Raw genomic sequence first — 25991 nt, 5'->3', positions numbered from 1 at the left:
CAAATCAACCAACCTAGCTGAAGGTAAAGCATTTTACAAGTGACATAAAATTACTTATTAGTAGAAATTTGTGGAGTGTGCTTCAGCTTGGAGCAAATAATCAATTTACAAACTCCCTAAGGAATTAAATCTGATTAGGCATTTAAGTATGAAATAAAAACTGTTGTGCGTACAGCTATGTAAGAAATCTACAAATCTGAACTACTGCATAGCAGCATGTGGTAACCCTGATGCAGGTGATAACGTGGTGCTTTTTAATCATCTTCCTCCTTCCTATCTTACTCTGATTTTTACTTGTGTTTCAGATTGAAATTGATTGCAAGCAGGAAGTGGTGGTGTATGACCAAAGCTCTAAAGATGTGACCACTCTCTCCTCTGACTGCTTTCTTGCTGTGCTCCTGGGCAAACTGGAGAAGAATTTCAGCTCTGTGTATCTGCTTTCAGGTATGATGTGCCGAGAAAAAACCCCAAAACATTTGAATAAGGAGAAGAAAGAAAATGCTATTGTTAGAGCAGATGCATACACAGGTTTGCAGCAGTGCTGGTGTGAACTTCAGTTTTAGCATAGCTTTTTCTGTAGGTTTTATGCATATAGAGGCACTCATACATACAGCGCTTGGAAATTGTATCTTACAGGGGATATATTACACCATTAGTGCAGTGCAGATGGAAACTGATCAATGCAGGGGGTTTTACATGCATATGGCTGCTATTTTAGGGTCCAAAATAGTAAAAGAAATGTGTTTTCCTAGTCTTTTAAGCATTTCAGCTTAAATGTGTGCTAGGAGGAAAATCTCTTCTTACTCAGTTGGTAATTAGTACAGTAAGAACAAGAGAGGTGACCTCCCAGTATTACAGAGATTTATTTGGTGTGACTTCGTAAACTTCAGCCCCTTAAGTGGGTAGTACTCTGTTTAGGTCTTTTCCCTTAAACACATGCCATCTTTTTTCTTTTTTTTCCCCGCAAATATCAGGTCAAAGCATTCATAGAAATTCAAGTCCTTATAAGACAGGATTTGCTGGTGTTAACACGCACTTGTGTTGTTATTTCTGTCATGGAACAGTCAACCACCCAGTGTTCACAAGAAGGAACAAGGAGGGCATGAAGTAGATCTAGGGCTGAAGGAAGAAGGAATGAAGAATGCAAGTAGGAAATCCATTGCAGTGACTCGATCAGTGATCTAACGGCGTGTATAGTTTCTGAGAAATGTTAAAGCTACAGTCAGAGACTGAGTAATGATGAGGGAAACAAATAACTTCAGTGAAATGCTTCCTCTTAGCAAGAAGGTTTCACCGACGTTTGTAGTGACTTCAGATGGAAGTGATAGGGAGGTGGTTGTGGTACTGAGAGAACTTTTCCCACACTTATTTTGAAAGCGAGTACAGAGAATATGAATAATTTCAGCATTTGGCTGGGTGTATTTGGTGCTCATGTGAGCTGTACTTAGAGTAAACTAAGTAGGGTTTTGCTTTGGCTATGTTTGGTGGTTCCATTTTCTTTGCTGCCTTGGTAAGAATTACATCTGCGGGTCGTGGACTACAGTATTGGATTAAGCAACTCTTCTTCCATATGATCCGCCAAGTAAACTTGTGGTGTCTAGGCACAGAAAATGCTTAATGTAAGAGTGCTGAAATATGTAGTTGATGCTCTCTTAAATTTTAAACTGTTATTTAAAAAATAGGCCAGTCTAGAACCCGTTCATGTCTCTTAAGAAATCCTTTTATCTTTTGAATACCCAACTCTGCTCATCTGTCCTGATGGTTTTTTAATAACCAGAAGCATATTACATCTTCATGCAGCAATACAGACTATTCACAACTTCATTTCCATGATAGGAGACACAGCTCTCTTAATAACTGAGAATTAGACCTCATGGCAGGGTGCAGTTGGGGGGGATCCTTAATAAGGCCAAGCAGAGGCAAGTATCACAGAACTTCCCTTCCTTCTACGGTCCCTCTATAGATTAGTTACATGTAACTAATTTATTAATGTTACTAATGTTACGTGTAACTAATGTTGCATTAATTACATGCCCCTCTGTAGACATGTGAGACATGGCTTTGGTCTTTTTCCTCTGCTGGTCCCAGTGAAGGTGGTGGTCAGTGTCTCCATCCTGAAACTTGCCTGTGGCTCCTGTTGGGGTGGACGGTACCAGGAAGGGGGGGTTTCCCCAGCTCCCCAGTCTGGGCAAACACTAATTGTGTGTATCATAATGATACCGTGAGAAATTGTTTTGTTTCATTTTTATTTCTAGCACGTGGTCGTTGTCTGTTCAAGCTGAAAATGCAGCTTAAACCATATGCAAGATACTAGTGTACATTTGCTAGCTGAGGTGAACTTAGCCGTGTGTACCTGAGAAGGATTAGTTTGGGTGTTAGAGGGAGAGAAAGGGAATCTGATGTGTCAAAACCTGCCTTACAGAAAGGAGGATTTTTATTTTAGCGTGTCAAATGCATTTCTCTTAGCAAAGATTACATTTGAGGATTTAGTCTTATTTTTGGTTAAATAGATAGTGATGAGGATATTTCTGAATGCAGAAACAACTGATGGCTTTAAAACCAGTGGTAGCGGAGTGTAAGAACAAAGGGGAAATTAAGGGAAATGTTTACTACTGATCTATTACAGGTAAATACTTGTTTCAGGAAATATACCTAATTAAGATGAATTGGTAGTATAGTATTTACCGCCAAGTCTATTCCTTCAGCTCTGTAGCATTTCCTTCTCTTATAATGAATTTTCTCTGATTTTAATCCTTACTTAAGAAAATACATTCCATAGTCTTGGTTTTTTACATCAGTTAAAAAGCTAGGTGCTTACACACATGCACACACACGCACACACAAGAAACCTTTTGGGATGTGGGGTGAAGGAGAAGGTGCTAGGTTCAGTCTCATGGAAAGTTCCTTGGAGGTCATTGTTACGTGGCTCTAACAAACTAGATAAAATGTGTTGTCTCAGCAAGCTGATGACAAACTCTCATAAATGTTTATGGCCCTTAATGAGAGTAGGGGTCAGTGCACCATGTAAAAAGAAAAACCTTTGGACTTGAGTTTTCCCTATGACACTCAATCTGGTTTGTTTAAAATACCGACCTTAAATAAACGTTTTGGGGTAGGAAAATATTTTTTTGTTGGGATAGAATAAGCAGCAATTAATGAATATCTGAAATTCCTACATCTGTTCGTCCTGCCTCCTCCCATTACTGAGCACTCAGTGAGGTGTTTTTTTATTTAGGTTGTGCTTAAAGGTATGCTCTACCCTGGAGGTTGTTTTTCATTGAACTAACTAATGTAAAGACCTCAAAGGAACCCTTACCAATTAGTTTAAGCTCTTGATCTAACCTCATAAAAATATTTATAATCTGGTAGGGAATGTTTTCAGGAATTTAAACATTTATTTTGGTTCTTAATTTTTAACAGTGTGCAAAATACTGAAATGTGGGTACTTGAAGGCTTAACCCCACTCTCATCACCGCATCTACACTACTGAGTTAAGTAAGATTTAAACACAGGGATGTGACTTGATTCTTTCTCTTTATGTTTTTTTAGAACTGGATTTACATTCATGGAGTCCATTTCCTAGTTACAGTATTTTTATGGGGTTTCTGCTTGCTCTGCAGAAACAGTTGATAGACTACTGATCCTTGCTTGAATTAGCAGTATGAAGGTGGTAGACGTCAAGAGGCTTCCTTAAATTGTATTCCACTATGCTAATGGAAACTATTCATGTTCTACTTTCCTAAAGCACCCGCTCTTCCCTGCTTCTTTTAATCTGGATTGCTCCTACTCATGCAAGCACAGATGTCTTCATGATGGTTGCCTTTTAAATGTTGCCTGTGGAGAAGATGAAGCACAGCCTTTTATTTTGTGATTATTATTTTTTTTTTTACAGAAGACTCAGTCTAAAAAGGATTTCTGAAAAACCAGAAGTGCCTACTTTTCTGTATTTCCAATCTGACATGAAAAATTGTAATAGCCTTACAGAGAAACACTGTGGTGGCTCTGAACTGAAACCAAAAGCGGGAATTCTTATACTCAGGTTGATGTGGAGCAGTGGTAAATGTCCCAGGACTAGCTAAACTTCAGAGTACTGTAATGCAGGATCATACAAACAATTTCACTGAACTCTTAAGAATTTTTTAGTCGTACAAGACCAGAGTGTATTTTGCCCGCAAACAATGAAGGACATGTTTTCCTGGCAGTCACTGAATTGCCACTTAGACTTGATGTACTGTGGTGTTCAATGCCACTGAGAACCAGTATGGAAAACTTATGTTTACGGAAAACATGCCTAATGTACTGGATTTTAAAGTGTACAAGTGGAAGAGGAGTTAAATATACTTTAAGCCTTTTGTGAGCTTCTAGAATTGCCTGTACAGTTTTACCCACCCAGTGCCTGTATGCCGAGATGCAGATTTGCGCATGACTGCACCCCGCTGGAGCCATGCCTTTCATTAAATGTCATCCACCTGATCTGTAGATGGTATGAGGTTTGTGAATGCTTAAGTCTTGTCTGTAGAAAACTTGCTTCGTGGTCGGAGATGAAGCTGGCATCCTTCAATCAGATGACAGCTGTCTTGAAAAGGGGTCCATAAACTTCTGCGTACTTACTACACAGATTATCTGTATAATTGAGAGAATTACTAGTAGAGAATTACAGATTTTCTAGGTGCCCAGCATGAAGCCTGCATCTGACTTGCAGAGCCCCTGAGTTCGGGAGCTCTGTGCCTCCCTCCCAAAACCATGGTTGATTGTGGGTACAGTCACCATCAAAAAAAGTGTTTTTGACAGGTGATGAAGGCCTAAGTGGTGGATTGCCTCCTAATCTCTGCTACCCTTACACCCATCAAAAATGTCAGCATTGATGTGATTTAATGGATTTTGCTTCTACAAGAGCTCTCTGATAAGCTTCTACAGAGCCTAAAGCTACTGTGATAAGCAGAGAGGCATAAATTATTAATTTTCTATTTAGTGATGAATGCAGGTGACACATGCAATGGGCACTGAATGAATTTGTAAGCTGTGTGAGTATGTAAAGAAAGAGCAAACAGAATGAGTCCATTGAGACTGGGCAAAGGTCCTGGAAACAAAAGAGTGAGTGATTAGCCAGGGACTGTTGCAAAAGGTATGTTTTTGCTGAAACTTCCCGAATCATTGTTTCCCTCTGACCTGTCCCTCACCTAACAAAGTGTGTGTACAAAATGGAAGATTTGCATGGGGGATGCAAGGAGAAGGAAACGAGTCAGGAACTCTTCTACAGTCTTGTTTACGCTGGCATTTTTCTTAAATATTTGAAATTGGAAGCCCATTTAAAGGAATCCTAGTATAAAAATGCCAGTATCTCTAGGGTACGTTTACCATTGTGTTGTCTCTACATGCCTAAAGCAAAGCTGTACGGAAAAAAAGCCCAGTGCGCTCTCCCTGCTTTGTCACCAGGAAAACAGTGCCTTGTGGCAGAGGAGCAGGAAATCTTCAGAATATTCTCTTATAGGTAGACCTGATCATTTCTATCTCCTGAAGTGTCCAGGGCTGCGAGGCTGAGCTTTCTTCCCCACTTTTGCAGTCCCATACGCCAAGTAGGAGGGTACCCAGTGTGGACTGAAAGATGGCACAAGGGAGCTGTGGTTCATGCTGTCTGATAAATTCCTGTCTAACATCCTGATGCCTTTTACCATTTGGATTTGGAGCTTTGCTTGTGTGGCTGACCAAAGTTCTGAGCGTTCCCTACACATAAGTCTTTGCAGATTGCCTCAAGGAGAAGAACATACCTTCAAGTGGAGGTCATTGATTAAAATAATCAAGTTATCTGCAAGTTGAAATAATTATAGTGGGAATGCGCTGTTAAAATACCCTGCCAGTGTTTAGAGAAAGGAGGATTAGTTGCACCATGATGCCAGTTTTCCTGATACTCTGACTGGTTGACACTATTCGAAGCAAGTCTCTATTGAAAGAGGCAGAAGTCTTGCCGGGGGAGTGCAGTATTCCCCGAGTGGTCCCGTCACCCATGGAGCGTAGCCAGTGTCGGTGGGGAGGAGACGAGAGTGAGAGGAGCTTAGCTCTGAATCACCCTCTTTAAAAGTCTCCCTCTCCATCAATTTTTAATGAGAGCATAGAAAAACGAGTACCCTTGGCTACAGTGAGCCCTCTGCGAATATCCTCCCACCCTTTGTACTTAAAATGCAGTTTTGAGTGTTCATTTAGTGCCATGATTGTTTTAAGCACTTGAAGAATGGGAGTAGGGTTTATTACTTTCATATGTTTATCCACTTGCTGTCTTCTGTGAGAGCAAAGTTTGACTAGTCTGGAGGTCTCATAACATTTCTCAAAACCAAGAATAACTTCTGAAGTTTGCTTTTGTTTTGGATACCTCTGGATGCTTGTGAAATTTAATTGACAGAAATTACAATGAAGATTTTTTTTTTTTTCTTCTTGAAAGGCAGAAAGGGCAAGCTTGAGTGTCCAGTATGCTCTCTTTACTTGTCGTTAGTCTGAATTTTCTATATGCCACTTGGGTGGGAAGGAGAGCTTGACCCCTTTCTCGCCCCCCCCCAAACCTTGTTTGCTTAACCTGCCTATTAACCTTGTCTTACCAAAGGCAGAAACCCTCCAGGGCAAAGAACTTCCCTTGCTACTGTGCTTGTAAAACACCTGGCATAACGAGGCCACTTTCTGAATGCTGCTGTAATAAAAACACCCCTGGCTTTCCCAAACCATGAAACCTTGAATCCTGTGGAAGGACTCCCCATGGCTGAGGAGAGGGGACGGGAAGGGGAGAGCGAGTGTGGGGATGGCAGCGCTGCTAACAGGGCTCTCCAGCCTGAGCTAATGTAATGGAAAATGGCAAGCATCCCTGCGGAGCGGAGCTGGAATGTGCGAATTGTAATGGCCTGTGGAGGTCTGCAGCTCGTTTAAACAGAGTGGAAACATTGTAGGTTCATAAAACTTGTGAGTCAGAAAGTTTACAACTTTCCTTCCTTACAGCAAGGGAAAAATCTATACTGCAGCTTTCAGATAAACATTTTAATGTTCGATGGGAATGGGACTGCGAAAAGTGCTGTTAAGTCCCAGCATTAAGAGCCTCTGATCTGATTCAAGGCAAAGTAAACGGTTAAGTTAGGGGGTTGTATATTTTGTCTTTACTATAGTGCTGTTTGATTTATTTTTTTAGCATAGTTTTCAGCAATGTTACATTATGTGCCAGGCACTAATCGGCATTTACAGTAACAAATTCTAAATTGCTATTTGGAGAAGAGAGAGAAAAAAAAGAAAAGCTAAACATGAATGTACTCCACCGCATACCTTTGGTGAATACAGACAGTTTGGTAAGGCTTACTTAAAATTACAGCATCTAAATATTATTTTGTAGAGCTAGTTGCAAATTTTCCTGCTTTTTAATTTTTCTTTTCCTTTATAAAGGGATATTAATATCATATTTTTTAGTATATGGCTATATAAAATTATGAATAATTAGAGCCCTTAATAAAGAAGCATATTCTGGGTTTAATGAAGGTGGTGGAATAATCTGTCAATTCCACAGGCTTCAAAGTCTCCTTCTTGCAATGCTTTTCCTAGTACATGCACGTAGTCTTAGATTTTTGACTCATCAGTTGGGTCTTAGAGCTTTTCCACTCCCTGCTTTAAAATAATTGTGTTTGATGCTGAGTTAATACTGGTGAACTGGCAGACAGTTAGGTCTTGTGGGAAAAGGAAGGAAGTTGCTTCTAGTCTGTTTTCAAGAATTCATTGAAGAAAATCAATTTCTCCCTTTGGCTTTTTCCGAACAGTCAGAATCCAAAGCAGGGAGGGAAGGGAGCAGTGTCTGATTTGAATGGCACTTAAGAGAAATGCCAAAGTTTGCTGTTACCAGTGTGCATTGTCCTTGGGCTTTTCCAGCAGGCTCCATGACCTGTGAAAAACAGACACATTCACTCTTACATCTCCATCAGGAGCACAATACAGGATCTTTCTGTGCATCCCACGTGAGGCACACGGAGCCGCAGGGCCAGCTGGATCTGTGGGGATGTTGTATAAAACACTTCACAGGCTTTTCTTAGCCTGAGGTTTTAGGGAAGCCAAGCTCATAGGACTTACCGTGTTGTCTGTCTCTCTGCTGTAGCCCACAAAAGAGGTTTAAGCTAGTTGGTCAGCTTCAGTAAGGTTTGACAAAAGGAGTAATGAAATTAAAAAAAAAAAGGAAGTTCTTGTCAGCTCTATGGAAATGAGCACTGGTACAGTGCAGAGCCTCAAATTAGTGTCTCCCCCTGAAAAGCAGGTTTGGGTTGAGCTGAGCTGGTTGTGGATTTGCTGGTGTGACCAAGCAGCAGTGCCACGTGGGTCCCAGCAATGCAAGAAGGGCCCTTGGGAGCTCAGGCTGCGATAGCTCCCAAAGATCTGCTGTGAGGTGGGCACCAGTGGCAGGTGGGATGCTTCAGTTCTGCAGCCCCTCAAATTATTTGGTTGAAAAGCATGTTTGTTTGCTGTGAAAATGGAAAGCTACTCTTCTGGTCTTTCTTATTGGTCTGCCTTAGTTGGAGAAGGTGGCAGACACCTTCATCTTGGTTACCAACTTCTTCTCTAGGTGAATCTCTTCTCCCTTCTGCCTCAGCTTTGCTGCCAGGCTCTGGGTGTGAAAGGCAATTGCTGGGATTCTCCTTCGAGCTTTAGCTGGCAGGCTCGTAGGAAACACATGGAGTGACGTGAATGCCTATTTGTCATCTTTCTTTCATTCCATGTTTCATGACTGTCTTTACAAAGAAGCAGTAAGAAATCCTCCCAGAACAAATGCAGTGTAAGCTTGTCGGTCACGTTTTTTACTGTTAGAATTTGTATATGCATGGAGCTCTCGTCTTTGTAGGAGTTGCCTCCATACTTGAATGGCTATTTAGAAAAAGTAAGTTACACCTAAGAGGAAGGTCCCCTATTTTCATGTTTCCTTTTTTCCTTTTCACTGTAGAGTTGTGGGCACCTCAGCTGTTGCACTTCAGTTTCACATCCAATTTTAATCCACCTTGTCTCTGAAGTATAGTCAGGTCTCTGTTCCTTTCTGTGCTTTGTCAGCATGCGCTTGCCTGATTAGCATCACCAGCTGTCTCTGGATGATTAAGGATAAAACTTCTGCTGCAGATCTCTGCAAACACTTGAGGATGGAAAGGAATCACAAAATTGGCTATTTCAACAGTAATTTTAAAAGCAACTCTAAAGAGATACTTTTATCTCTTGATAAAATATGATATGGGGGTTGCCTCATGATTTATTTTCTGTATGTTAGAAATACATCCAAGCTGAGATGTAGGATGAATGTATGAGAGAAGATCTGTGCTGTGCTCAACATGCATGCAAAGGAAAGACTTACAGGTATGTGTGGGTGGGGGAGGTGTCACTGAAGCAGGCCTGTTTGGCCAATGTACCCGTTGGTAACTACAGCCAGCCAACAGCCTGGTTACAGTGGTGTGTCACCTAAGCGTTGGTGAGCTGCTGAAGGTGAACTTCTCAAGCTGGTAGGAGGAGAAAATGGCATTCTTCTCTCTTTCCAGCACCCTGCAGAGAAGAAAGGTGTCTGGGGGAGGAGGAGGGCAAAGGGTGGGCAGATGGATGGGGTAAGTGTGCAGGGTAGATGCAGGTATTGATCTGCTCAAGAACAGATAGAATTTCACTGGAGCGGCTGTGAGATCCTAAAGCCAAAGCTGAGTAACCTGTGTTTATATGAGGAAGGGATGTGTGTTGATGTGAATGAAGAATGACTTCGCATTTTGAAAACTGCTTTTTTAGTAGATTGGTGTTTCTGCTTAACTTTTTTGGCTCTTCCCCTTGCCAAATCAGTCTCACAAGTACTTGGCCTTCTATAAGCAAAAAAAAAATAAATAAATGCTTACAGTTTTTAATTCAGAATTATTATGTTTCCTGTGAAAGTGTCTTGTATAATTTTGGTTAAGTCTCTGAGTGGTTTGACCCATTTGTAGGAAATACAAAGACAGGGAGGAGGAAGAGAAACCAGCATAACATGGAATGTTATTTCCCCCCAGTATTATGTCCTATTATGGTGTCATTTAACTGCAATGGTTTTATTGAGTATTGGGTAAAACCAGTAAAATGTTATCTGCACTTCACAACTCTGTATTAAGTGTTTAAATCAAGACCTTAGGGCTTAACTCGCCTTTCACTTGCAATCCTCCAGAGCAGTTTACAGAGCTACTGTCCCTGCAACTGGCAGCACTGCGGAATGCACCTGGTCTGTTTCCATAGAACATAACAGAGATGAGCTAATGTAAATGCTTGTGGTTTTCAGTAGTTATTCCTCTGTATTAACTTAGGATTTGTCTCTGATGGTAGTTAAACTAAGTAGTCATAAGGATCTGGATGGATTCCATTCCCTCAATGAAAGGTAGCTCTTCCCAAATCAATAATAATTCTCTGGCTATCATTTGTTGCCACCTGATCCTATCTTCTCTCCCTCTCCTCTTCCTGCTGCTGGAAAAGTTAATTGGGATTTTTATTCATCTGAGGATTTACGCAGTGAATCTATAAAAAGAGTAACTTTTACTGTGGAATTCTGCTGAAACTTTTTCATCCCTTCTGGGTTTGGCCCTATTTTGTTTCCTGAGTTGGCGGAGAAGGGAGCCAAAACTTCTGATACCAAGATTCCTTTAGCAATCACACCTTTACAGTCACAATTGTAGTTGGGAAACAGTATTGTCTTGATCAAAGGGAAGTCTGTAGTCACCACTTTGCAGACCATAGCAACGGGGTAATTGAGTAGTTCACCAGATCTTGCCAGATTTCTGCTGATAGATGTGGAGGCTTGTAAGCAAGAAACGCAGGCTTTGCTGTAAAGACCTAGGAGGTGCTGGGTTGTCTGCCACACACAAAAGGGCTTAGGCTGGAAAACCACTGACAGCTTTTGGCACCTTAACATGGTTTTGTAGAAACTGTTCTGTGAGTCACAGCCACAAGAAGTGAACAGAACAAGTTAGCACTGGAATGCAGTATGGCACTGCTGTGCCTTAAAGGTGCTGCAGTCAGGGGATGCTTGCCACTTGGTTAAAACTGAAATCACTTCACTAGTCTGTTCATTTTAACAAGCTAGTTAAAACAAGAGCTGAGTTAGCTGAGTTACCTTGGGACAATTACAGAACTTTGCAGTCTTCTAATGGATTGTCCAGAATCAGAGCAGAATTTAATTCATTGATTTTTGCCTCAGAAATGTAAGGGACAACCAGCTGAACATTGTAATTTACCACCGATGTCATTTGCTTTTGTGTTGGAAAATACACCGGGTGATAGTCTGAAATCGCTTCTGTCTCATATTGATTTAATTTGCTCCCATAATGATGCAAGTCATTGTCCCCAAAGATTTTTTTCCCTTCAAACTTGTGTAGGCCCTAATGCTCAAGTAAGACAGACGTAGGAGTACTGTTAGCTACTTGCTGCCAGCCAAAGGACATGATGACTTATGTATGTGCAGCCATGACAGAAGCAATTGCTTATTGAAAACTGAAGAAGGAGATACATTGTGCTGCTTATCCTGCTTGACCCTCAGGGTTTTCAGATGCAACGGAACTATTACATGAGTGGTGATGCAAGTGTCTTCCATTTAATTCATCGATACCAGAAGTAGGGTGAAAAACTTCAAAAGCATCTGGCAGAGCAGAGGAGGTCTTAAACACAAGCAAAATTTTATAGAGATATATATAATACGTAAAACTTACTGTTTCCTCCTGCTGATTTCCATAACATTCAAATAGACAAGAAGTGGTTTCAGCCTGTGAATGTAAAGCGAGCTGTTGCAGTTCAGCTTCACCACTAAGAGTACAGAAAAGCTGTGTGGTTCATAGGTGTTTAGAAGAGAATGTTTTGGACTTACTTGTCAGTCTGTTTCCAGGGCCCAGTTGCATTATCAAAGAATTCAATGAAACTTTATCAGCCCAGTAGTTCCGTTAATGACCTGTAGATTCTGCCCTCCTCCTCCAGTTTCAACATGCCCTTGTGATTGATTTATTATTTGCAGAGGCTGGAGTAGTGGTGGGAGAAAGGGTGTTATTTAGAAACTAGCTCCAGAAGAAAAGTGTGTTTTCTCTTATTAAAACAAACTGCACCGTGCTGCCAATACTCCTATTCCAGCTGAGGTGGGTAAGATTTAAAGACAGAGTTTTCCTTGATGCAAAGGTCATCCTCGTATTATGGAATTTGAAATGAAACCTGTCCCAGCCTTTTTTCAAGGCTCAACTTTCCATTCTGCATTCCCACCTGTGATTAAATTAATGTTCCAATTGTTTAAGGTTTGTTTTTTTAAGACGGCCTGCTTCATTTATAGCAGAAGTGTACAGGCAGTCTGAGGGCTTAAAGCTCTCTGCTCATAAGAGGCTCCTCAAGTAGACTGTGTGTAGACTTCAGCTTTGGGGACTCACAGAGGTTATAATCTGTTCTAGAAAACAGGCATACATTAAATAAATACCTTTTTTTCCTACACACCTTTAGATGTTGGTTTTTTTTATATCTCTCTATATATTTAAAAATAGATATATCTTTTAAGTTAATGCAAGCAAACAGTGATGGGTGCAGGTCCCTAGAGCAGAAGTGAGTCTCATAATGACATGACAGCTCAGTGGTCATATGTGTGGATGCTGTTGTTCCAGACCCCTGATGCTATGTTTGTTGCACTAGAAGAAACTGGTAGTTTAGCAGGATGCATATATGAGTGCGTTTTGTTGGTATGGAATTTATTTGTGAATTTTTTTTAAAGTAATTTTTCAATGTATGCTGACCTATGACCTGTTTTTCCTATTGTGAGTGCCATAAATCAAAGCCAGACTTGTTGAAAAGCTACTAACTTTTTGAAATGGTTGTAGAAGATGGCAGGGAAGATGCATTAATATTTGAAACAAGTGACCCAAGTTAATGCTTTTTCAAGTCAGTTCACTGCTGGTACTGATGCCAGGTTAAAACACATTCAGATGAAAGGAGGGTTCACTTGGGAGCATGTGTAAAGATAGGTAATATGATGTCAGACTTGCCCGATTTGAGAGTTTTGTGGTTGTAATTCATGTTGTTAAGATACTGAAGCAATGTTACTAGGAGGCATGAGTACAAAGAAGTGCGACTTTGAAAGGATGAATGTCCCAGAGGAAGTGTCAAAGCATCTAATCTTGAATCACTTCAAATTTGCCTTGACAGAGCCCTAGAATAAAATTAAAATAAAAGGCTGCTCCTTATGATGACAGAGTGTGGGTTCCACCTCCCAAAATCTCAGGGGTTTTGCCTGTTAGCCTCTTGCTTAGTTTCTTGTTGCAGTGCTCATACAGAAGTGAGACCAGTCTGTATGTAGCTGGGAAAATTCTTTTGTTGTTGATGTTGAACTTTGCCCATGTAGTCTTTTTCAAAAAAAGCACAGATGTAAAATATTTTCTTTGCTTGTGCAACTTCTTTGTAAGGAAGAAGAGTCACTTCTCTATTTCCAGCTCTGTCAGACAGAATCCAGAAAGCAGCCAACAAGCTTCCCAAGTAATAAAAAAAAAATGAAACGGAAGACTGGTATTTGATCTCCTCTTCTCCCCCCAATCTCTCAAGGAACTGCTGGGCACTGTATCTTACATTAAATTTGATTTGAGAGGCATACAATGCCTATAAATTAAGGGTTTGCTTCCTATAGCAGAGGGGTAAACATTATGCCATACGGAAGAAAATTTAGCAAGTGTGCAAGAGAATTGTTTTGCGAACTCCTCCGGTGGTTGGAATTGGTATATTGGACTAGCAGCATCTGTACTCCTGAACAGGGAGGTTGTAAAGCAAGGAGGAATCCTAGCTAATAGAAATGAAACGGAATAGAAATGTCAGAGCCGAAACTTTGCTGTGTCCCCAGCCTAGGCCCTTCAGTTTAGGGGTATGGCTCTGTGATGGGCAGTGCCTTAGCTTAGCATGTCCCCTGCCCACCCCATAAAGTCCCGCCTTGCCCTCGTATTCTCATGATAAGCATTGTCATGGTTGTCTAAAATCCCTTCTCTAACAACCAATAGACAAGTGATTTTTTTTTTTTGTTTGGTGGTTGTTTTTTGGGTTTTATTTTATTTCTAAGTTAGAAGACTGAACAGGAATTTTTCATAAAACTTTTGTTCTGAAATATGCTTGCTGGCTTTTTTGTATATTGGATAAAACGGGCCATTACACACATGGCTAGTACGTTTGTTTTTTCTACATTCAGTAAAGATACAGATTTTAAAATCCAAATAATAGGCATAATTCAGGCAACGGTAATGCAAGCCTTGACAAAACAGTATGTTATCTTATTCCTGAATAATTTTAATTCACGTCTTCAAACTGTAATAATAATGAACATAGCATTTGGCAGATTTAGCACACTAATACTTCACATCCTTCATGATAAAAAGGTACCTTGTTCTACACAGGTTATAATTACTCTTCCTTCAGTTAAAATTCCACTTGTCTCTGTGTTTTAATGTGAGGAAATAGCTGGGGACTTTCACTATGGTTTGCAGCTTTCGCCCTTACCAGCTGGCTGTTAAATGGTGAAAACGGCCAAGAAAAACCTGTAACATACTGATTTAAGCAGCTGCCTCTGGTTCTTCTTCAGACTAGTTTGTGAAGGTGAAGTATAAGAATGGACTGAGGTTGGGGTTTAGCTAGGCTTGGAAAAAGCTAGCTAGCTTTTGTGAGAACACGTTTAGTCAGAGTATGTGTTCGTGGCTGGAGGTTTCTTCAGCTTTGTTTTCTAACTGTGGGTAAGGCCAGTTAGACCACAGTTGGTAGCACAGGTTTATAATGCAGCCGTTGTGATGGGAGGGGAGCTGGGAACCTAGCCAAGCAAGGAACAGAAATGGAGTTCGAGCTCTGTTGTGTGTAATTGTGTCTAGAGCAGTCTCAGCTTCGCTCTTTATTCCCTACTTGTTCCATAGCGGCTGTGCCATGCTGATAGTGAAACAGCCAAGGAAGCAGCTTTGATGGGCGCTGGGGTTTTAGGTGGATTTCAGTGTGGTATTGGTCATTCCACTCTAGTTTTTCTGAGTGGTTGAATGCAGTGATGGGAAATGGTAACGAAAATGTTTCGGAGCCATAGCATGGATAGGGACTAAGAACTGGTGCAGATGAAGAACCAGCTAGCAGTAAAGGGAGTAGAAACTGGTGGCAATTTGGGAGTCCATGGCTGGGCAAGTTTTCCCCTGCAGTCGCCCCCTGCCTTGCCTCCCCCACTTGAGATGGAGAAGCCTTGGCTTGGTGTGGTATTGAAAGATGAAGGCTCTTCCAGTGTGTTGGATGAAATATATTAATTATGGAGCAGCACAGAAAATAACAATGTATGATTTTAAAAGCAAACATTAATATTGGTGCTTTTCCCAAATCGAGTAAACATGACTTTTTCTTAATGAAGTCAAATTATAGGCCTAATACAGGAGAAGGAGGTGTCTAGAAAACAGCTTGCTGGGGCAGAGAGGAAAAGGGGTGCACATTTGTGGGGTGGTGGGTGCTGGGGCAGAGAGGAAAAGGGGTGCACATTTGTGGGGTGGTGGGTGTTGTGGCTTGTTTTTTTCAAAGTCTCATTTCCACATATTATTAAGAATGAGAAGAAGCATCAAAGCTTCTGAGGAATGGAGAGAGAGAGAAATAAACATTCCAGGCAGAGTGGGAATACCCAGCTAGCCCTTGCCTGCTGATGGATGGTTCTGCACAGTCATGGTACCTCTGGAAAAGGAACATGTGCAGTTCTTCGGTTAAGGCTTTCCTGCTGCCCCTTAACACCTCCCCATCTCCTGCAACAAATGCTGCTTTCTGAGAACTGGTATGGGCACCAGTGCCTACAACACTGCATGTGAATTAAATACACACTGTCCTTCTCACAGGTGGATTTGCTGAGTTCTCCAGCTCTTTCCCTGGTCTCTGTGAAGGAAAATCCACGCTTATACCTACTTGCATTTCTCAACCCTGCTTACCTGTCTCCAACATTGGCCCAACCAGAATCCTGCCTCATCTCTATCTTGGGTGTCAGCGGGATGTCCTCAACAAGGTGAGCGTTCTGGGCGTCACGTTATTTCCTTGGCTGAGTATATAATCTCCACGTGTCTTTATCCATGCTTCTATCATGCTGCATTGTTACAGCTATAAAACATCTGAAGTAGATACAGATAATGATGCCTGTGCATAAGCCATGGGAAGCTATGTAAGAATTAATGATCCACAAGACCACATAATTAATCCACAGCTCATGTAATACGAAATTTGGTTTCCTTTCTCCTTTATCTCAGAGAAGATGATATGGTACCTTCCTCAGTAACCTGTCAACCAACCGCAAACTCTCAAATGTGCCATTACAGCAGGTCAGGTATTTTCCTGTGCATAGATCTGACTGGTTTGTTTTGGCAGGTCTTGGATCTTAACACAATTATATTAATGGTTACAGCAGAATAAAGGAGGATTGTCTGGTTTTTACTATTGCCTACAAGTGCTAGAAAAAATAGCACTTAAATACCATGAATTGTATAATGAGGGACTACTGCAAACAGATGTTTATACACCTAATAAAATATTCAGACCTGGACAATCAGTGGGGTCATTTAAAATGAGCTTTTGTGGTAGCGCTGCAGTAAGAAACTTCTAGCGTGTCTAAATACATATGCATTTAATAATTTCTGTTCCTAAATAATAGCCCAGGATATTTTGGTATACTTAAAATAGTTAGCAAAGTCATCAAATATAGCACTTCTAGGGTGCTGGACTATCAGGAGTTTAAAAGAGCTTGTCTCAAATTGCTGCAGGTCTGTATTCCCACGTATCATGCAGGCAAGCATCTATGGATATGAGATCAACTCATATTGCTTACGGTCTGCATCTTGAGTCCTTTCACAAGGGAATTTTTATTACTTTGGCTGCATATGGCCTCTGGCCTCCCATATTATCTGTCAGTCCTATTCATTAGTTGAATCTCCAACAGCCTTCATAAGCTGGTATTAAATACATGGATGCAGGAGAGGGGAGGAGTGCTTCACCCTAGCATACTGCCTTAACGATGTGCAAGGCTTATGTGTATGATTTTTATCCACGTATAAAGCTTAAGACAGGAACTATCCTAATAGTCCTATAATTGGATCCAGTTCATATACTTCGACGGTTATCACATTTTTCACTGGTTTTTTCTGCTTTCATTCCCTCCTAGTCTGGCCATTAATAGGCTATATCTAGATTTTTCGCAATTGTTTTAAGGGGATTTTTGACACACAAGCAATCATGTAGAAGGTAATCGTGCCTTAGTAGAGTGCAAAGAAAAATCTTTTATATGGAGGATAGTCAGCATTGTATTTACTTTGTCCTTTAAAATTGTCTGTGTCTCTACTGCCAGGTAGCAAGTCAGCAATTAAAACTTGATTCACTTATGACAGATGTCAAAGCAGCTTATTACTTTGGCTACCACAAAAGTAATTTGTGGTCCACAGACAAAAGACAACAAGCACCAAGTAATTAAAAACAAACAAAAAGAACCCCCTTCCTTGCTTTCAATGGGAGAGTAGTAGAAAGATGTTTTTATGCTTCATTTTTGTTTCAATGTGCGAATGGCAAGTGCTGTCCTAGGTCACAGTGGGAGTCAGGCGGCAGGTGGTTCTCCTCCAGGGCCAGGGATGTGCTGCTTTGTTTGGGATGTGACTGGAACTCCAGCACTGTGGCTCTTCAGCGGTGAATAATCCCGGAGGGATGAAAGAGGCTCTTCCCTTTCCTTGCAGTAAATTGGTGCCTATGAACAGGTGTCGGGCACAGGCGCAGAATGTGTGCCTCACCAGGAAAGGAATCCGAGTGGTAGCAGCCGTCGGGAATTTCGTTATAGGGCTGGAGAAGACTAAACCTGCAACTGCTGCTGGTGAGCCCTGGCTGTGGCAGAGCTGTCTACAGGAAGAGATTAAACCTGGTGGTGGCTCTCTTGCCTGTTAATTTACAACCTTGGTAGTATTTCAGCATGTGTCGAGGAAGCCCTGCAGCTGCAGATACTTTAGAATTAATGTAAGACCCCAGGAGCTGGTCAGATTTGTACTTCCTCACATACTCTTAGGAGTTAAGATCAAGGGTTACGGTGTTTCCCATTTTGTATGGAGAACCATGAAAACAGCAGCATACAATCTGCAGAGAGGTCACTGAGTTCTTACCACTTGGTCATCCTTGACAGTTCTGGAAGTTCTTCCGCTGACAACTAAAATACCTTTTAGATTTCTTACCCATTTTAGGACAAATACACATCTTATGATTTCTAATCTAGTTGGGTTTTGTACCTTTTCCCTCTTACTTGGAACAGACACAGGCAGTGCTTTATTCTGAGCATGCCGTGTTCCCTGTGCTAAAGTACAGCTTAGTGTCGGTGGCTTACCTTACCTCTTCAGTTCAGTGACTGCATGTGGAAAATAAAAATGGGCTTCCATCTTTAATGTTGGTACCTTGATTAACCTAGAGAAGCTGTGGGAACAAGATTACAGTTTCTAGCACTTAGAATCCACTCGACATTTTCCCCAACAATTGGCAACTCCCAGTTCCCTGGGTTGAATCGGTTTCTTCATTCAACTAAAATTTAGCAGTAGCTGGACACCCGCACATTAGAAACATGAACAACGCATCTCTGGTGATTTCCCTTAAGTGCACTTTGCTGTTGGAGAAGCCTGGACCCTCTGCAGAGGTACCAGGGCAAGCAAGGAGGATGACTCTTGCTACGTTGAATGCCCAGAAATAGCAATACATGCTGAGAGAGCTGGAAAGTGAAGAGTGTTCAAAAGGGCAGGGCAAGAAACAAAAACCAGGGATAAGTAACAAAGTTCTGTCTCTGTTAGGACAGTCCAGGAGCTGATAAGTTTGCGTGCTCTGGTTTAATGGCCTTGCTTGGTTTGTTGACTACTGGGGCCAAGAAGTCAGCTTTCTGTTAAGATTAGAATAGGTTTTTGTTTTATTCAAGATTTTTTTTAAAAAATAATTTTCTGAAATATTCTAGTAAGATTCCCAAAACTATTAAGTTGTATACAAGGTAGTTGTATACATTGACCTTATTTTTGCCTTCAGATGCTATCTTTGAGTTCCCATGATTCCTTCCATTGACCAGACATACTGATTTCTCTAAAACTAAAATGTGTCAAAGGTATCTGCAAAATAATCTGCACTACTATTCAACCTGATGATTTAAAGAGGTGAATTTTCAGCATGTTTTATCAAGATGAGCTTATCTTTTCAGGATCTTTATAAGCTTATCTCTGAGTGCACAGGTAGGGAAATGCTTGTATGTTGCAGGACACTCTGTACATGTGACCTTTTAAGAATATGAATGCTACTTGCCATTAATACCTCCGCTGATAATACTTTATGAAAGATATGCAAACACAGATGCCTGGTTTGTGTCCTTTAGCAAAATTAATGATTACTTCAGCAAAGTCTTAGGAGATTTTTTGTGGTTTTGCTTTACAGATTTCTTTCAAAATGCTTAATTCTGAAAATGTTCGTAATATTTTTTTGCGGTGTTGAAATACTAAAAACCTCATTAAAGGTCTTCATAAAAGTTCTAACAAATGTTTGTTTCAGGTTTTGGGTCTGTGTGATATGCTGTGGTTATCTCAGTGTGATATGTTGGTGGCATTGCGAGATGGTACTTAATTTTTATAGAAGATCTTCGTTGCTCTTTGTGAAAGAGAAACAAACTAAATCCTAACCTACACAGCAGTGGGTGTCCTTTCTGGAAGTTAGTGTAACAGAAAAAAAATCTGGATTGTGGTTATGGGCCTGAATGAGGCTCCTACTTATATCTCATGTTTTGTACCAGCATTTAAACTGTGAAACTTTCTGCTTTGCTACTTGCACAACTATTCTCTTTCTTTTCTTCCAGACCTGGATTTTATTTCCTGGAACAAAATAACATTTTAGGGTGCCATTAATTTTCAGATTAAACAAGTCATAAAATGTAAATAAGCTGACAAAAGAGCATTTACTTTCTTTTCATGAAGTTGTTAGTATTAGGATTTCTGGATCTTCCTCCCATCGTAATTCACTTCTTCCTCTGGGGTGCCTTACAATGAAGGCACTGTTACGGTTATTATATTGGAGCGTGTTGCACAGGGTATGATTGATACCGTAGAACAGAAGGAAGCATAACTTCTTTCTTTAGCCTTAGTCTCAAAGACAAGCACTAATGCATTTTTTGGGTGTTCTTTTGGCTCAGAGATTTCAGACTTGGCGTCTGCAGCCTTCTTATTCCCATTTGAATAATCGATTCCACATCAAAAACCTTGCATAACTGTGGAATCAGGATGGCTGGACTGTGCAGCCCACCAGTGCTTATATTTTAAAGAAACAACAAGGTTTTCTATTCTTTTTCTAAATTCATCAGCCTCCCCTTAGCTATGTTGTGAACGAACATGCATCATGGCAGTCCATTTGTTAGTTACACGTTTATCACCTTCTCCCTTTATTTATTTTTATATATGTATATATATACGTACATGACTCCGTGTGTACTTCCGTACCTGCTATTCCAGTTGTTCCTTGCTCACCTCCAAGCAGTGACAGCAGTAGGTGAGCTGGTTTTTGGGGGCAGTATTTCAACGTTGTGATCTAAAGCAGATTCTGATTTTATGGAAGTTGACGCTGAAAAGCTTGGGATCCTAACAGGAAAGCTGCACAGGCCAGGACACCAAGGCAGAGGTGCTGGGGATCAGGGTCTCCCTTCCACACAGAAGATACTGCAGGTCTAGCAGTAGCTAGTCCCCTGTGCCAAGAACCCCATTCCCAATACCTGCCCTCTCTGGATAATTCCAGATACTCCCTACTCCCTTACAGCACTCCTGCTTATAAACTTGCAGGTCTGTCGGTGTGAGAGCGCTACATACAGTAAAGGAAGGTGTGGCAGTGTCAGCTATAAGAGCGTGCAGGGCTGAAGGGAGCTTGCCGGTTAAGTTGGGGAGATGTGAAGGAAGGGAGAGAAGGAAATGGGTGACATATTTGCTGTCACTGATGAGAAGCTGAGCTTTAGAGCTTTAGTGGGGTTGTGACCTGGGAAACTAGTAGGGTAAGAGGCAGTAAGGCTGAGAACTTACTTTGACACATCCAGCCCACCCCCCCCACCCCCTTTTTTTTTTTTTTGACCATTGCTGCAGATTAAATTTCTGATTATTTGTTTTGCAAGTAATCGGTCATCTCTTGTTCCCATTGGATGGGTATGTTTACAATATAACGTATATTCATTAGTTTCAGGTGCCCACACCTTCAGGCACCTCTGAATGTGCTGATACGAGGGACTTTGGGTGAAAACTTGGAGGAGCTGCTCAGTTTGCTCCAGGCCACAAGATTCAGCTTGCTAGCAGAATTCATATAAATTCCCTGTTTATAGCTGTTACAGGCTGGACTTTATGCACTTTCCTCTGCAAATGACTGATGTAGATTCCCTTCTCCTGATGTTCTCACTAAACATTTAATTTATGCATGCAAGTATGTGTGTGTTCCTCCCTTCTGCCTACACACCGTAACATACATGTGGTGTACCTGTGTACTCAACATCCCGTGCTATTTAGACTGCTCTGATTTGAACAAGATAGAGTTCCGCCTCTTCAGCTAAATAGACATATCCCTGTTTCTCCTCACCAAAACATCTTTATGCCTGCAGAAAAAATACATATGGGGAAGAAGTGGCCATTTGGCTTCACGACTGTGTTTTCGTACTGGTAGATCTCCAGTTGAAAATCAGCAGTGTGACAATTCGTTCTTGCTACTGCTCTCATGGATTGACCTAACTTTCCTTTTTTATATAATTGCTATGAAAGCAAAAGGATTAAAATCAGACTTTGGGGGGGGATTTTTTTAATGTCTGAAACTATACTGAAACATTAATTTCCATAGAAATGTGACCAAAAGCTCCCCGATGTTTGTATTCAGCGTACTACTGTCCAAGCATTTTTATTTTTTTTTGCATGTCACTGCCAAGTCACATCTGAACCAGAAAAGCTGTTTGATCAGTACCATTCCAGCCTGCTTAATTGCTTTTCTGGGTCAAGATGCTTACTTGCAGGAGCCCGGATGGTTTTGGTAGAGCCATCTCTAGTTCTCTAGTACTTGTTTCACATGTTTTGGCACTAAGGTACCTATCGCATCAGATACTACTTTGCACAACTCTTAAGTACAAAGAGTACAGCAGAAAAGAGGAGTCTGTTTCTTTGCAGTCATGAAAACTGACTTATTTTGAAAGCCCAGTTGACTCATAGATGTTGAGTCTCTGCTCGTTCATGTGACAGCCTGTAAGATGCAAGAGAACTAAAGACTGAAAACTGAAACCTGAGCAACTAAATCGTAAACCACAAAGCAGAACTCCTGTAAAACTGCAGTTAGCGCTGTGTGAAAATGGTCTGATTCAAGGTCTTCAGCTCTTTCTTTCAGGGTTTTGAGTGACTCTTGCATGTTGCCTTAGAAACAAGGATGTCCCAGACATGTTAGGAGGTGACTGCAGGAGGCATCCGTTTCATTTCATATTTCTCACCGGTATCTGTGAGACGGGGCAACCTCAGCCTTAGATACATGATTCAGAAAACAAATACTCGGGTCAGCAAAGTGGGAAGTGCTTGGTTATGTTGTCAGCTAGCATGGTGAGAATTTAAACCAGAGTACCACAAAATGTATTCTCTTGGAAGTGATGCTTCTCATAGAAGGAGAAGACACTTTACTGTTACTTCTGTTCTTTGTTAACTTTGGTTTTATGGGCTTTGCAGTCTATATGTTATTTGGACACACTGTATCTCATTAAAACCTGAAGAATTAAAAGCTGAGTTGTCTTTTTCACAGAAGAATGCCCCTAGTACATCTAGAGCAACTGTAACATGAATTTCGGTTTAGTTTTTAGCTTTGTAATGTGCCAAAGGTACTGTTTGACTTTTCCAGGCTTAATCTTTCTCTCTTTCCTAGGAGCTGATGCAGCAGAATGATATTGGCTACGTACTGAATGCCAGCAATACTTGTCCAAAGCCTGATTTTATTCCAGAATCCCATTTCCTGAGGGTGCCTGTGAACGACAGCTTTTGTGAGAAAATTTTGCCTTGGTTGGATAAATCAGTCGATTTTATAGGTGAGAAGAAAATTTAAATTCTCTCTCTAAAACAGTTTCTGGATTCCTTTGTGTGTCTGCCTTGCTGTTTTGGCTGAAGAAGACCTGAATGCTTTCTGGGTGGTAAGAAAATACCCTAAGGACCTACATACACGATCACCATCACTTTATAAGCACAGAAGCAAAATAACATAGGGGGATTCTGCCACTGCATGTTCCAGCACTTACGGAACAAAGACACATTTTAAGAGCACAACTCTGCTTTCTGGCAACCTGGTAGATGCCCGATACATGTCTGCAGAGGGCGAATTAGAAAACTGGACATAGAGATCCTGTCTTTAGCTTTGAGAAGTGAGCTAGCCAAATTTGAACTGGCCAGATTGTTCCATCATGAATGCTTGCTTTTTACTTGCATATAAAATTAGAAACAATCACCTTTCCCAGACATCTAAATAGGGTTGTTTATGTGCACATTAAAATGCGGTATGCTGTAACTGCAGTGTGTTTCCTGTGTAGTTGCATGCTTTTTCTATACTCAGTGCTATACAGTGCTGGAGAAAATAAGTGATTTTTGTTTAAAGCTTCCATGAGATTTGCAATTAGCAGTTAATTTGGAAATTTTGAACAATTTTAAATAACATTGCTTTCTTTGCAAACTTTTCATCATGGTATAATGCTGCTGAGTTTGACACTTGCCAATTTCTTCGCTATGTAGAAAAAGCAAAAGCATCAAATGGCCGTGTGTTAGTGCACTGTTTAGCTGGAATATCTCGCTCTGCCACAATCGCTATCGCATATATCATGAAGAGAATGGATATGTCCTTAGATGAAGCTTACAGGTAAGGAGAAAATTTTCCTTCATCCTAATCCTTGTGCCTGTTGGCTTGTTTTTAAGGTGAATGATCAAAGGTTATATGCCCAAAGGTAGAAGCAGACATGTTATTTTATCTGGTAGCTCATTGGCCTCTGCACACTCTAGTTTTAGATGTAGGCTTCCTCCATAAACAAATTAATGGTGTTGTGTAGACATCACAGAGCTAGTATTAATTGCCCACCTGCAAAATGCTGATGTTGGTCTTTGCTCCAAGGAGGCAAATGCATGGAATTTAAACTGCTTATTAAATGTTGTGTATGTACATACATACATACACACAGCTCTAGCATGCATATAACAATATCTTGTAAGTCAGAGAGAGAATGGATTGTATAGGGTTAAAGAAAGAGAACTGAGGATATTTATAATCACGCTTATGACAAATGCTAGGCTGGATCTGCTGACTGCAGTTTGGTATTTGGTAATGCTCTCAAAGAATTGCCTGCAGGTGAAATGTCTAGGAATTAAGAAAGCTTCTTTGTTGCCATTAAAGTCAACCAAAAACTTTGGGAGAAAGCATGCTGAAGTATCAGCTCATCAATTTAGGGATTTTTTCTGGAGACCCCTTTCCCCCCACCCCCCCCATCCCCATCCCCTTTTTAACCTTTGAGATCCCCCTTTTTTTTTTTTCTATACTTGGATTGTGAATGCTTCACTGCATTCCAGGTGGCTTGGTTGTAGTTTACCATGACTCCTGTATTTTATTTAACAAACTGCTTTGTTGTGTTGTACAGAAAATGATGGGTTTCTTTCTGATGGGCTTTATAGGCTAATTGGCACAGCTGAGGCCTCGCTGTAACGTGCTGTGCAGCAGCAATCTGAACAGTTGTGCTGGAGCGGGTGGAGAGAAGCACCTTCAAAATCACTAGTGTGTTTGCTACCACCATCTCTAAAACACTGATGAGGACAGAAAGGTGCACATTTGATGTTCCCTTGTGGGGCATTTTTTTTTAAGATGATGACCATAATTACGTATGCTGTGGAAAAAAAAGTGCATGTAAGGGTGCCTGAACTACAATCACCTCCCATTGCCTTTAGAATTTTTCCACAGTTTCTTACTAGAGCCTGTTGACAGTTTGGTCGTGTGCGCTAGTTTCAACATCATGGTGAAAAAGGGTTGGTTAAGAGGCGTAGCTGAGAACTCAGTTACACAGGTATAGATAATATAGATGAATTAGTGGATGTGGATGGATACTGTGCAAGGTTATGAGCCTGAGTCACTCAAAAACCTGTCTGGTCTCAGGCTGTAGTGGTCTGGAGGTTAGAGCTGTACAGTACTAAACACTTCTAAAATGCACATGCGTCAGGGTACTTCTGAAGTGCTGCTTCTAAATTCCTCCATGAAATCTCTGCATTAATTCTAGTTTGTTTCTTAACCAGAAGTGTGAATTGAGCGCGAAGGATTACTTATCTTAGGCCTTTTTCTTGTTGCACTGTAGATACTGACAACTACTGTGAAATTTAGATTATATTTTGCTGTATTTCCATTGATATGGCTTAGTGAGAACCATCTGCAGCACATCTCACTCACTGGTTTGGGAGCTCTTGCTGGCAAAGCTTGAAAGAAAAATACTTTTCTCTGAGTTAAAGAAAGCCATTAGATAAAATGTTTGTTTGACACTATTACAAAATTTAAAAAGTGACACCGTTACTTGAAGGGAAAGATCTGAGGAAATAAACATTTTTAGTCTTTTTTTCTAGTGGACTATGCAAGAGAAATAAACATCAAAATTAAATGTTATGCATGTTTTCCAATTGGAAAAAGAGTGTGCATTTTGAAACGGAAAAGTTTGCAAAGCCTTAAAACTTGTCAGGGGAGCCTTGTACCCTTTTCAAATTTTAAAAAGCTAGTTTTAAATCTAGGACTACCCACTATTTTATGGTGAGATGAGGAAAAAGTGTAAGAAACAGTTTTGGAGGCAGTGCCGGAACACAGAGCTGAAATGGCAATGTTCACCAGAGAGCATCCTGCTTTAGATAACTCACCCAATAACAAGAACATCTAGCTTTGCCTGGAAGAAAACAGCCTAAGGCTGTATGAATTCTTGTGAGCAAGTTACTTACACT

The 25991-nt window shown here is 40.8% G+C and overlaps 1 protein-coding gene across 12 annotated transcripts in view; it reads left to right on the top strand.

Annotated features, from left to right (window-relative positions):
* DUSP16 (dual specificity phosphatase 16) overlaps nt 1-25991 on the top strand; it is a 70337-nt gene that overhangs the window by 38750 nt on the left and 5596 nt on the right. For all 12 annotated transcript variants that reach the window (XM_037390002.1, XM_037390010.1, XM_037390000.1 and 9 more), the window contains 4 exons: nt 306-444; nt 15849-16012; nt 22912-23071; nt 23766-23889. In XM_037390002.1, the coding sequence (XP_037245899.1) occupies nt 306-444; nt 15849-16012; nt 22912-23071; nt 23766-23889 (587 nt within the window). The remainder of the gene's footprint in view (nt 1-305; nt 445-15848; nt 16013-22911; nt 23072-23765; nt 23890-25991) is intronic.

This window comes from Falco rusticolus, chromosome 5 (assembly GCF_015220075.1).
Source record: "Falco rusticolus isolate bFalRus1 chromosome 5, bFalRus1.pri, whole genome shotgun sequence".
NCBI classification, from domain to species: domain Eukaryota; kingdom Metazoa; phylum Chordata; class Aves; order Falconiformes; family Falconidae; genus Falco; species Falco rusticolus.
This window is presented reverse-complemented; position numbering and strand designations above follow the sequence as displayed.